The sequence below is a fragment of the Coregonus clupeaformis genome, unplaced genomic scaffold, assembly GCF_020615455.1.
Source record: "Coregonus clupeaformis isolate EN_2021a unplaced genomic scaffold, ASM2061545v1 scaf1996, whole genome shotgun sequence".
Taxonomy (NCBI): Eukaryota; Metazoa; Chordata; class Actinopteri; order Salmoniformes; family Salmonidae; genus Coregonus; species Coregonus clupeaformis.
In genome coordinates this window covers 81420-95645 of record NW_025535450.1, presented here as the reverse complement: position 1 = coordinate 95645, position 14226 = coordinate 81420, and the positions used below count along the sequence as shown (strand labels likewise).

The following is a 14226-nucleotide window of genomic DNA, read 5'->3' as shown; positions in this document are numbered from 1 at the left end:
GCTGTGTAAGGGCTATTTGACCTAGAAGGAGAATGATGGAGTGCTGCATCAGATGTGGTCCTCTGTAGCTCAGCTGGTAGAGCACGGCGCTTGTAACGCCAGGGTAGTGGGTTCGATCCCGGGACCACCCATACACAAAAATGTATGCACGCATGACTGTAAGTCGCTTTGGATAAAAGCGTCTGCCAAATGGCATATTATTATATTATTATGACCTGGCCTCCACAATCACCCGACCTCAACCCAATTGAGATGGTTTGGGATGAGTTGGACCGCAGAGTGCAGGAAAAGCAGCCAACAAGTGCTCAGCATATGTGGGAACTCCTTCAAGACTGTTCGAAAAGCATTCCAGGTGATGCTGGTTGAAAGAATGCCAAGAGTGTGCAAAGCTGTCATCAAGGCAAAGGGTGACTGCTTTGAAGAATCTAAAATATATTTTGATTTGTTTAGTACGTTTTTGGTTACTACATGATTCCATATGTGTTATTTCATAGTTCTGATGTCTTCACTATTATTCTACAATGTAGAAAATAGTAAAAATAAACAAAAACCCTTGAATGAGTAGGTGTGTCCAAACTTTTGACTGGTACGGTATTTATCTTTCTTTCTCTCTCCTTCCATTCTCTCTCTCTCTCTTAGTGAACCTCTTGCACCTGGTATTCCATTTGTGTCATCAGTGACAAGGGCCGCCATGGAAATCGAGTCACCAACAGCATCGATGGATCCAAAGTTTAAGGATGGTATTGTCGTCCGTGCTGGTGAAACATTTGTTATCGGGGCAGATATTCTGGGGACCCCACTCCCCAGAGTCAAATGGTTAAAAGATGGAAAAGAAATCGATAAAACTGCTCCCAAGAATGGAGGTCATAAAAGCCTTTGAACGCACCGTTCTAACAGTCATAGATTGTATCAGAATAGATGGTGGACAGTTCGTCCTGAGTCTCAGCAATGTGGCTGGAAAGAAAGACATACCTGTCAATGTTAAGGTTCTTGATAGACCTGGTCCACCCGATGGTCCAATGAAGATAACTGGTGTGACTGCAGAGAAAGCCACGCTTCACTGGAGTCATCCGTTACAAGATGGCGGCGCCAGTGTTTCCCATTACATCATTGAGAAGAGGGTAACCAACCGCATGTCATGGACTGTAGTCCAACCGGAAACCCAAGCTGTCAGCTACAAAGTGACTAAACTCGCACCTGGCACTGAGTACATCTTCAGAGTTAAGGCGGTGAATAAGTTTGGCACCGGTGAACCTCTTGAATCAGACCCGGTTACTGCACGTTGTCCTTTCAAGCCGCCCAGGGCTCCCTCCACACCTGAAGCGAGTGCTGTAACAAGCGACTCAATGGTCCTTACATGGAATCGGCCGGAAGACGATGGTGGCTCAGAAATCGATGGCTATGTAGTTGAAAAACGTGATAAAGACGGTGTAAGATGGACAAAGTGTAACAAGAGAAGACTTAATGATATCCGGTTCAGATGCACCGGACTCACCGAGGGCCATTCCTATGAGTTCAGAGTATCCGCTGAGAATTCTGCTGGTGTGGGAGTGCCAAGTGAACCAACAGGATATATCAAAGCTTGCGATCCCTTATATCCTCCAGGTCCTCCTTACAACCCTAGGGTGACAGACCACTCAACCACAACTGTTTCCCTGTCATGGACAAAACCCATCTATGATGGTGGAGCAGCCGTCAAAGGATACGCTGTTGAGATGAAGGAAGTAACGGACGAAGAGTGGACGATCTGTACGCCGCCAACTGGTGTAGAAGAAACACACTTCACTGTGAAAAGACTGAAGGAAAACGGAGAATACAACTTCCACATCTGTGCAATTAACACTGAAGGAGTCGGGGATCCAGCTGATGTCCCGGGGACTATAGTTACGACTGAAAGACTCGAGGCCCCTGAGATTGAACTAGATTCAGACCTCAGGAAAATGGTGTCAGTTCGGGCGTGCGCAACGCTGCGTCTGTTTGTCCCATTCAGAGGAAGACCTGAACCTGGAGTCAAGTGGTCCAAGATGGAAGGTCCTCTTACTGAGCGTGCACACATTGAGGTCACGAGCTCCTACACAGTCCTTGTCATCCACACCGTCAACAGACTTGACACTGGCAAGTATGTGTTGACTCTTGAGAACGTCAGCGGTATGAAGTCTGCTTTCATTAATGTCAGTGTGTTGGACTCGCCAAGTGCCCCTGAGTGCTTTGAAGTCAAGGACATTACTAGAGATTCTGTGTCACTATCCTGGGAGCCTCCACTGATTGACGGTGGAGCTAAGATCACACATTACATTGTGGAGAAGAGAGAAGCTCAAAGACGGGCTTTTACCAGTGTTTCAGATAACTGTGGAAGAAATAGAATGAAGATTGACAACCTTATAGAGGGGGGACTTTACTATTTCCGTGTGCTAGCTGTTAATGAGCTTGGTGTGGGTTTGCCAGCTGAAACACCAGAACCAATCAAGGTATCACAAGCTCCTTTGCCTCCTGGTAAAGTTACTGTTGTAGCTGTCACTCACGACAGTGTGAGTCTGTCATGGGAAAAGCCTGATGATGATGGTGGTAGCAGAATCAAATGCTACATAGTGGAAATGCAAACCAAGAGCGATGACAAATGGACTGTGTGTACTGAGATAAGGGGATTGGTATCAACTATTGATGGACTCTTAACAGGCGAGGAATATTCATTTAGGATTAGTGCAGTCAATGAAACAGGCAAGAGCGAACCTAAGATACTGGCAGAGGCTGTCGTAGTAAAGGACAACACAGTGGAACCCGTCGTAGATCTGATGTGCAACACATTCAGTGTCAAGGCAGGAGATGATCTGAAGATCGATGTTCCATTCAGAGGCAGACCTGAACCTGACGTTTCATGGAAGAAAGATGGTGCTGAATTGAAGGAGACAACCAGGGTTAGCGTTCTAACATCTAATAACTCATCAAAAATCACTATCAGAAACACAACCAGGGAGGAATCCGGGAACTATGAGATCACCTTAACCAACACAGTTGGCAGAAAATCAGCGGTAATAGCTGTTATCATCTTGGATAAACCTGGCCCACCAGGTGCAATCGAGGTAGATGAAGTGAGCGCTGACTATATTTCACTGTCTTGGAATCCCCCACGCTACGATGGAGGATGTCCCATCGGCAACTACGTTGTAGAGAAGAGAGATACTACCACTACAACATGGAAGACTGTTTCAGCCACAGTTGCCAGAACATCTATTAAAGTTCCTCGCTTGACACAAGGCACTGAATATCAATTCCGTATTGCAGCTGAAAACCGCTACGGCATGAGCCATGCTGTGGAATCTGATCCAGTTGTTGCACAGTACCCCTTCAAGACACCTGGCCCTCCCACTACCCTCCGAGTTGCCCAAGCTACAAAGTCCTTCATGTTGGTTACATGGAATGAACCAGCCAGTGACGGTGGAAGTCCAATCGTCGGTTATCACCTGGAAATGAAGGACTATAGCAGTATTCGCTGGACAAAGACTAACAGAGGACGTCTCATCGCTGAAACAGAATTTAAGGTGAATGGCATTGAAGAAAGCTTGCGGTATGAATTCCGTGTTTCTGCTGAGAATATTGCCGGCGTTGGACCTTGCACCAAAGCTTCCGATCCCGTAGCAGCAAGAGATCCATGTGATCCTCCTGCTAACCTCGCAGTCACAGACATCACAAGAACTTCGGTTTCTCTTACTTGGTCCAAGCCAGAGAATGACGGTGGAGCCAAGGTGACTGGCTATATTGTTGAACGCAGGGAGCTTCCGGATGGATGTTGGCTAAAGTGCAATTTCACCAATCTCCAGGAAACACGCTTCGAAATTATAGAACTTACGGAAGACGTACAATATGAATTCCATGTTATCGCGAAGAACTCAGCTGGAGTACTCAGTGAGCCATCACAATGCACAGGTGCCATCACAGTCAAGGATGACGTGGTTCTACCTCGCATTGTCTTGGATAACAAGTATAGGAAATTGGTCATTGTCAAAGCTGGAGATGTTCTGAGAATCGATGCAGATATTTCTGGGTGCCCGCGTCCAGTCATTTCATGGTCAAAGGATGGTGAAAGGATTGAGGCCAAGGCAAGAATAGAGATCACTTCAACACACAGCACCAACACATTACTAGTCAGAGACACTATCCGAAGAGACTCTGGCCAGTACATTGTAACAGTACAGAACATTGCTGGTACCAGGTCCTTGTCTGTAAACTGTAAGGTTCTGGACCGCCCTGGACCATCCTCTGGGCCATTGGGTGTCACCGGTATGACAGCAGAGAAATGCACTTTGACCTGGGGACCACCTCAAGAAAACGGTGGTGCAGAAATTATGCACTATATAGTTGAGAGATGTGAAACCAGCCGTGTCACCTGGACTTCAGTACATGAAGACATGAAGGCTACAACATGCAAGGTCACCAATCTGCGTAAAGGAAAAGAATACATCTTCAGAGTAAGGGCAGTGAATGAATATGGAGAAGGTGAAGCCTTGGAGAGTGAGCCAACCATGGCCACAGATCCATTCACTGTCCCTGCTGCACCGACAGATGTTGAAATCACCAGTATAACAAGTGAGACGATGACAATCTGTTGGAAAAGACCTGAGTCCGATGGAGGAAGCAGCATTTCTGGCTACGTTATTGAGAAACGAGAGAAATCTGGATTGCGCTGGGTACAGGTGAACACGAAGCCTGTGTATGACCTTAGGGTCAAGGCATCCAATCTCTGTGAGGGGTGTGAGTATGAGTACAGAGTCTATGCAGAAAATGCTGCAGGCTTGAGTCCCCCAAGTATTCCTTGCCAACTGACAAAAGCGGAGGATCCACAATTCCTGCCATCGCCACCAGCTAAACCCAAAGTCATTGACTCAACCAAGACTTCTGTAACTCTTTCATGGAATAAGCCATTGTTTGATGGGGGAGCATCTGTAACAGGATACTGTGTTGAATGTAAGAGAACGGATGAAGAGGACTGGTGCGTCGGTGTTTCAAACACAGAGAACACTGAATTCACTGTCGTTGGATTGACATCAGGAGCAGAATACATATTTGTTGTCAAATCCATCAACAAGATTGGTGTCAGTGAGCCAAGCCCTCCCACTGATCCACAAGTAGCTGAGGACAGAGAAGAGGAACCACAGTTTAATATCAGCAATGAGATGCGAAAGACTCTTCTCGTAAAGGACGGCGGTTCATTCACCTTAACTGTGCCATTCAGGGGCAAGCCTGTTCCTAACGTTATGTGGGACAAGGCAGATGTTGACCTGAGAGTGAGGGCCAGTATTCATACCACTGATACCGTCACGTCTATCACAGTGGAACAAGCAACAAGAGACGACTCTGGAAAATATACGGTGACTTTACAAAACGCTGCTGGAAAAGTCACATGTACATTAAACGTCAGGGTTCTTGACTCTCCTGGCCCGCCATGCCGTGTTGGGGTCAAGGATGTCACCAAGAGCTCTGCAACAGTTACATGGGATACCCCAGAAAACGAAGGCGGCGCTGCGGTCACAAACTACCTTGTTGATATTCGTGAGGTGAGCAACAAGGGATGGACCAGAGTCACAGATTCATGTCCTCGTCTGACCTACAGAGTGTCAGACCTACAAGAGGGAGGAGTGTACTACTTCAGAGTCACTGGTGAAAACGAGTATGGAGTCGGCGTACCATCTGAGACCAAAGATGGAACAAATATTACAGACAGGAGTGACACGAAGCCACTGGCCAAGCCAGTAAATGACAACACAATGGAACCCGTCATAGATCTAATGAGCCACTCATACAGTGTCAAGGCAGGAGATGATCTGAAGATTGATGTTCCATTCAAGGGAAGACCTGAACCTGAGGTTTCATGGAAGAAAGATGGTGCTGAATTGAAGGAGACAACCAGGGTTAGCGTTCTAACATCTAATAACTCATCAAAAATCACTATCAGAAACACAACCAGGGAGGAATCCGGGAACTATGAGATCACCTTAACCAACACAGTTGGCAGAAAATCAGCGGTAATAGCTGTTATCATCTTGGATAAACCTGGCCCACCAGGTGCAATCAAGGTCGATGAAGTGAGCGCTGACTATATTTCACTGTCTTGGGATCCCCCACGCTACGATGGAGGATGTCCCATCGGCAACTACGTTGTAGAGAAGAGAGATACTACCACTACAACCTGGAAGACTGTTTCAGCCACAGTTGCCAGAACATCTATTAAAGTTCCTCGCTTGACACAAGGCACTGAATATCAATTCCGAATTGCAGCTGAAAACCGCTACGGCATGAGCCATGCTGTGGAATCTGATCCAGTTGTTGCACAGTACCCCTTCAAGACACCTGGCCCTCCCACTACCCTCCAAGTTGCCCAAGCTACAAAGTCCTTCATGTTGGTTACATGGAATGAACCAGCCAGTGACGGTGGAAGTCCAATCATCGGTTATCACCTGGAAATGAAGGACTATAGCAGTATTCGCTGGACAAAGACTAACAGAGGACGTCCCATTGCTGAAACAGAATTTAAAGTGAATGGCATTGAAGAAAGCTTGCGGTATGAATTCCGTGTTTCTGCTGAGAATATTGCTGGCATTGGACCTTGCACCAAAGCTTCCGATCCTGTAGCTGCAAGAGATCCATGTGATCCTCCTGCTAACCTTACAGTCACAGACATCACAAGAACTTCAGTTTCTCTTACTTGGTCCAAGCCAGAGAATGACGGTGGAGCCAAGGTGACTGGCTACATTGTTGAACGCAGGGAGCTTCCGGATGGATGTTGGCTAAAGTGCAATTTCACCAATCTCCAGGAAACATGCTTCGAAATTATAGAACTTACGGAAGACGTACAATATGAATTCCATGTTATCGCGAAGAACTCAGCTGGAGTACTCAGTGAGCCATCACAATGCACAGGTGCCATCACAGTCAAGGATGACGTGGTTCTACCTCGCATTGTCTTGGATAACAAGTATAAGAAATTGGTCATTGTCAAAGCTGGAGATGTTCTGAGAATCGATGCAGATATTTCAGGGTGCCCGCGTCCAGTCATTTCATGGTCAAAGGATGGTGAAAGGATTGAGGCCAAGGCAAGAATAGAGATCACTTCAACACACAGCACCAACACATTACTAGTCAGAGACACTATCCGAAGAGACTCTGGCCAGTACATTGTAACAGTACAGAACATTGCTGGTACCAGGTCCTTGTCTGTAAACTGTAAGGTTCTGGACCGTCCTGGACCATCCTCTGGGCCATTGGGTGTCACTGGTCTGACAGCAGAGAAATGCACTTTGACCTGGGGACCACCTCAAGAAAATGGTGGTGCAGAAATTATGCACTATATAGTTGAGAGATGTGAAACCAACCGTGTCACCTGGACTTCAGTACATGAAGACATGAAGGCTACAACATGCAAGGTCACCAATCTGCGTAAAGGAAAAGAATACATCTTCAGAGTAAGGGCAGTGAATGAATATGGAGAAGGTGAAGCCTTGGAGAGTGAGCCAACCATGGCCACAGATCCATTCACTGTCCCTGCTGCACCGACAGATGTTGAAATCACCAGTATAACAAGTGAGACGATGACAATCTGTTGGAAAAGACCTGAGTCCGATGGAGGAAGCAGCATTTCTGGCTACGTTATTGAGAAACGAGAGAAATCTGGATTGCGCTGGGTACAGGTGAACACGAAGCCTGTGTATGACGTTAGGGTCAAGGCATCCAATCTCTGTGAGGGGTGTGAGTATGAGTACAGAGTCTATGCAGAAAATGCTGCAGGCTTGAGTCCCCCAAGTATTCCTTGCCAACTGACAAAAGCGGAGGATCCACAATTCCTGCCATCGCCACCAGCTAAACCCAAAGTCATTGACTCAACCAAGACTTCTGTAACTCTTTCATGGAGTAAGCCATTGTTTGATGGGGGAGCTTCTGTAACGGGATACTGTGTTGAATGTAAGAGAACGGATGAAGAGGACTGGTGCGTCGGTGTTTCAAACACAGAGAACACTGAATTCACTGTCGTTGGATTGACATCTGGAGCAGAATACATATTTGTTGTCAAATCCATCAACAAGATTGGTGTCAGTGAGCCAAGCCCTCCCACTGATCCACAAGTAGCTGAGGACAGAGAAGAGGAACCACAGTTTAATATCAGCAATGAGATGCGAAAGACTCTTCTCGTAAAGGACGGCGGTTCATTCACCTTAACTGTGCCATTCAGGGGCAAGCCTGTTCCTAACGTTATGTGGGACAAGGCAGATGTTGACCTGAGAGTGAGGGCCAGTATTCATACCACTGATACCGTCACGTCTATCACAGTGGAACAAGCAACAAGAGACGACTCTGGAAAATATACGGTGACTTTACAAAATGCTGCTGGAAAAGTCACATGTACATTAAATGTCAGGGTTCTTGACTCTCCTGGCCCACCATGCCGTGTTGGGGTCAAGGATGTTACCAAGAGCTCTGCAACAGTTACATGGGATACCCCAGAAAACGAAGGCGGCGCTGCGGTCACAAACTACCTTGTTGATATTCGTGAGGTGAGCAACAAGGGATGGACCAGAGTCACAGATTCATGTCCTCGTCTGACCTACAGAGTGTCAGACCTACAAGAGGGTGGAGTGTACTACTTCAGAGTCAGTGGTGAAAACGAGTATGGAGTCGGCCTGTCAGCTGAGACCAAATATGGAGCAATGATTACAGGTATACTAGAACTGAAAGTCCAAATGTAAGCTTTAAAATATTTGTTTAAGATTTCATTTTAGTGTGTTATTTAAAAACGGTAGTTTCTTCTCGATTTCAGAAAAACCCAGCCCGCCACCAACCATCGAAGTCACCGAGATCACCAAGGAAAGTGTCTCACTTGCATGGGTCAAGCCTGAGAATGACGGCGGTAGCAGAATCACCAGTTATCGAGTCGATGCTCTTGAGAAGGGTCAGGATAAATGGGTGAAGTGTGGCGTCACCAAGAGCGTCCATTTTGTGGTGTACGACCTGAAGGAAGCTACTGAATACTTATTCAGAGTTCGTGCTGAAAACCACGCTGGATTCAGTGACCCTACAGAAATGGCTCTCCCTGTGTTAGTTAAAGGGCAACTCGGTGAGTTGTTGCCCCAGCCCTACATTTACAGTTACTAAGGGTAGAGAATTGCAGAGCATAACCCAAGATAGGTAGTCTACTACATTCATAACCTAAGATAGGTAGTTTACTAATTTCATAACCCAAGAGAGGTAGTGTACTGCATTCATAACCCAAGAGAGGTAGTGTACTGCATTCATAACCCAAGAGAGGTAGTTTACTGCATTCATAACCCAAGAGAGGTAGTGTACTGCATTCATAACCCAAGAGAGGTAGTGTACTGCATTCATAACCCAAGATAGGTAGTTTACTGCATTCATAACCCAAGAGAGGTAGTTTACTGCATTCATAACCCAAGAGAGGTAGTGTACTGCATTCATAACCCAAGAGAGGTAGTGTACTGCATTCATAACCCAAGAGAGGTAGTTTACTGCATTCATAACCCAAGAGAGGTAGTTTACTGCATTCATAACCCAAGAGAGGTAGTGTACTGCATTCATAACCCAACAGAGGTAGTTTACTGCATTCATAACCCAAGAGAGGTAGTGTACTGCATTCATAACCCAAGAGAGGTAGTGTACTGCATTCATAACCCAAGAGAGGTAGTTTACTACATTCTTTGTGTGAATCTGGAAAACGAATTCTTACATGTAGATTGTTTCATTTTGATCTGATACCCTCAATTAAATAATAAGTCTTCATTTGTCCCCCCCTTTTTCTGTCTTTCAACAGAACCTCCTGAGATTAACATGAACAAGTTCCCTGACAATATGGTCTACGTCAGAGCAGGATCAAACCTGAAATGCGAGATCCCACTGACCGGAAAACCTGTGCCAAAGATTTCTCTTTCAAAGGCTGATGTTGTGTTGAAGTCAACGATGAGATTCAACTCTGAAGTAACTCCCGAATATCTTATCATCAATCTTCGTGAGAGCGCTGCTACTGATTCAGGAAGGTACGACATCTGTGCCTCCAACTCCAGTGGAGCCTGCAGGTCTTTTGTGAACATTGTGGTCCTGGATAGACCCAGCGCCCCAGTTGGTCCTGTTGGAATGTCTGAGGTGACGGAGGACAGTGTGAGTCTGACGTGGCTTCCTCCTCATTATGACGGTGGAAGCCCCATCACAAACTACATAATACTGAAACGAGAAACAACAAGCGCCGACTGGACTGAAGTCTCCTCAGTCGTTGTGAAATGCACAATGAAAATCATGAAGCTCGTAACAGGACTGGAGTACCAGTTCAGAATCAGGGCGGAAAATCGCTACGGCATTAGTGAATACATCGACTCTCCAATCGTCAGAGTGGATCTCAACTACAGTAAGTTTTACGCTACTCTATTCATGTTTTATGTTTGTATTTTATATACAGTACCAGTCAAAAGTTTGGACACACCTACACATTCCAGGGATTTTCTTTATTTTTACTATTTTCTACATTGTAGAATAATAGTGAAGACATCAGAACTATGAAATAACACATATGACAGGAATCATGTAGTAACCAAACAAGTGTTAAACAAATCAAAATATATTTTAGATTTTAGATTCTTCAAAGTAGCCACCCTTTGCCTTCATGACAGCTTTGCACACTCTTGGCATTCTCTCAACCAGCTTCATGAGGTAGTCACCTGGAATGCATTTCAATTAACAGGTGTGCCTTGTTAAAAGTTAACTTGTGGAATTTAATTCCTTCTTAATGTGTTTGAGCCAATCAGTTGTGTTGTGACAAGGTAGGGGTGGTATACAGAAAATTGCCCTATTTGGTAAAAGACCAAGTCCATATTATGGCAAGAACAGCTCAGATAAGCAAAGAGAAACGACAGTCCATCATTACTTTAAGACATGAAGGTCAGTCAATCCGGAAAATTTCAAGAACTTTGAAAGTTTCTTCAAGTGCAGTCGCAAAAACCATCAAGCGCTATGATGAAACTGGCTCTCATGAGGACCGCCACAGGAAAGGAAGACCCAGAGTTACCTCTGCTGCAGAGGATAAGTTCAGTAGAGTTATCAGCCTCAGAAATTGCAGCCCAAATAAATTATTCACGGAGTTCAAGCAACAGACACATTTCAACATCAACTGTTCAGAGGAGACTGCGTGAATCAGGCCTTCATGGTCGAATTGCTGCAAAGAAACCACTACTAAAGGACACCAATAAGAAGAAGAGACTTGATTGGGCCAAGAAACACGAGCAATGGACATTAGACCGGTGGAAATCTGTCCTTTGGTCTGATGAGTCCAAATTTGAGATTTTTGGTTCCAACCGCCGTGTCTTTGTGAGACGCAGAGTAGGTGAACGGATGATCTCCACATGTGTGGTTCCCACCGTGAAGATTGGAGGAGGAGGTGTGATGGTGTGGGGGTGCTTTGCTGGTGACCCTGTCGGTAATTTATTTAGAATTCAAGGCACACAACCAGTGTCACGCCCTGGCTCTGGGGACTATGTTATGTTGAGCCAGGGTGTGTAAGTCTATGTTTATTTTTCTATGTTGGTCTGAGTGACTCCCAATCAGAGGCAACGAGTGTCAGCTGGGTGTCTCTGATTGGGAGCCATATTTAACTATCGGTCTTTTCACTTTGTGTTGTGGTTTCTTGTTCATTTCGGTTCGTGTTTAACCGTAGACGTCACGTTATCGTTTATTGTTTTGATCGTGTGATCTGTAAATAAAAGGATATGTTCACTTTCAACGCTGCGCCTTGGTCCACTCTGTTAGACGATCGTGACAACCAGCATGGCTACCACAGCATTCTGCAGCGATACGCCATCCCATCTGGTTTGCGCTTAGTGGGACTATCATTTGTTTTTCAACAGGACAATGACCCAACACACCTCCAGGCTGTGTAAGGGCTATTTAACCATGGATGGAGTGCTGCATCAGATGACCTGGCCTCCACAATCACCCGACCTCATCCCCATTGAGATGGTTTGGGATGGACCGTAGAGTGCAGGAAAAGCAGCCAACAAGTGCTCAGCATATGTGGGAACTCCTTCAAGACTGTTGGAAAAGCATTCCAGGTGAAGCTGGTTGAGAGAATGCCAAGCGTGTGCAAAGCTGTCATCAAGGCAAAGGGTGGCTATTTGAAGAATCTCAAATATAAAATATATTTTGATTTGTTTAACACTTTCTTGGTTACTACATGATTCCATATGTGGTGTTTCATAGTTTTGATGTCTTCACTATTATTCTACAATGTAGAAAATAGTAAAAATAAAGAAAAACCCTTGAATGAGGAGGTGTGTCCAAACTTTTTGACTGGTACTGTATATATAAATGTGCATATATAACAAATATACTTGTGTCAGATCACTAGGGGGCTGCTGGACTAAGCCACCCCTTGAATTGATACAGAATACCTGACAGCGTATTATTGTACAGGGTAAAAGATACCAGCTGTCACATACTGAATATGCTAAATGTTATTTTCTTTAATCTTAGCCGTCCCTGAAGCTCCATCACCCCCTATCGTTACATCTGTAACCAGAGAAAGCATCACTGTCGCCTGGGCGGAGCCTAACCGTAACGGAGGAAGACCAATAGTTGGATACCATCTTCAGATGAAGGACAAAAACAGCATCCTGTGGCAGACGGTTAACAAAACCGTTATCCGTGCAACACACTTCAAAGTGACAAACGTCATTGCAGGTCTCATCTATGAGTTCAAGGTAGCAGCAGAAAACGCAGCTGGATGCAGTCCCCTTAGCAAGATCTCAGACGCTGTCCTGGCAATTGATGCTTGTGGTAAGGCGACTTGGTTACATTCATTTCTTTATCACCTAGTGGTGGTCCATCACATTTATTTATCACCTAGTGGTGGTCCATCACATTTATTTATCACCTAGTGGTTGTCCATCACAGTGTGGCGTAGTCAGCAGGATTTAGTTATACCTGTTAATCATTAAAACCTCACGTTACACTTGCTTTCATTTCTTTTTTCAATATCACTGTGTACTCCTTTTTAAACATTTCTAAATCAACAACTGTATCTGAACTTCTAAATCTTTTTTTTTTTGCAGAGCCTCCAACCAATGTCCGGATCACTCACATCAGAAAGACTTCCATCAGACTTGAATGGCTGAAGCCTTCCTACGATGGCGGTAGCAAGGTCACAGGATACCTGATTGAGAAGAAAGAGGGTGAAAGAGACAGGTGGACGAAGGCCAACTTAACCAACGTTTCTGACACACACTGCACTGTGACAGACCTGAACGAGTGCGTGGTTTATGAATTCAGAGTCATGGCAAAGAATGCAGCTGGATCAGTCAGCAATCCGTCCGACACTGCAGGCCCAGTGATGTGTGTGGACACTGACGCTTATGAAGAAGATTAGACGTTTTTAATTTGAAAAGTTGATTTGTTTAATCGTCAGAGGCTATGCTGGTGTTGTTGTGAAAGTGGTTAAAAATTGCAGTTGTTTCTTTAAAAGTTGAGATAGTAAGTAATTGATGTGGTCACTGAAATAGCGATATGTTTTGATTGGTAGAACATGTTTTCTGTTCTGATTGCTGATTTGAATAGCAGAGAAGATTTTTATATGCTCCCAAGTATTGTCTGACGTGTTGGGAAAATGGTCAAAATAGTTGATTTGTGTGAGAAATCACAGTGTTTACAGGTAGAATGTTGGATGACATCACTTGTTTATTAATGTTTTAGTGTGAGTTTTAGAATGTTGAGGAAATCCCATGAAAACAGTTTGTATTTGCACATTTTTATGGTGTTGAATGGTTTTTGGTGTACTTTTTACCCCTTTTTGTCATGATATCCAATTGTCCCATCGCTGCAACTCCCGTACGGACTCGGGAGAGGCGACGGTCGAGAGCCATGCGTCCTCCGAAACACGACCCTGCCATGCCGCACTGCTTCTTGACACACTGCTCGCTTAACCCGGAAGCCAGCCGCACCAATGTGTTGGAGGAAACACCGTACAACTGGCGACCGTGTCAGCGTGCAGGCGCCCGGCCCGCCACAAGGAGTCGCTAGAGCGCGATGGGACAAGGACATCCCGGCCGGCCAAACCCTCCCCTAACCCGGATGACGCTGGGCCAATTGTGGGCCGCCTCATGGGTCTCCCGGTCGCGGCCTGCTGCGACACAGCCTGGGATCGAACCTGGGTCTGTAGTGACGCCTTCAAAAATTATCAAAAGG

The 14226-nt window shown here is 45.4% G+C and overlaps 1 protein-coding gene across 2 annotated transcripts; it reads left to right on the top strand.

Annotated features, from left to right (window-relative positions):
* Window positions 1-600: 600 nt before the first annotated feature.
* Window positions 601-13790, top strand: LOC121556206 (titin). 2 transcript variants are annotated; one of them, XM_045219033.1, is made up of 5 exons: window positions 608-8706; window positions 8807-9103; window positions 9815-10402; window positions 12520-12822; window positions 13098-13790. In XM_045219033.1, exons 1-5 carry the CDS (start codon window positions 825-827, stop codon window positions 13409-13411), a joined length of 9384 nt encoding a protein of 3127 aa, XP_045074968.1. In that variant the 5' UTR covers window positions 608-824; the 3' UTR covers window positions 13412-13790. The 2 variants fall into 2 exon arrangements, with proteins under 2 accessions (XP_045074969.1, XP_045074968.1); XM_045219034.1 differs by lacking the exons at window positions 9815-10402; window positions 12520-12822; window positions 13098-13790 and having other exon boundaries at window positions 601-8706; window positions 8790-9045.
* Window positions 13791-14226: the final 436 nt, after the last annotated feature.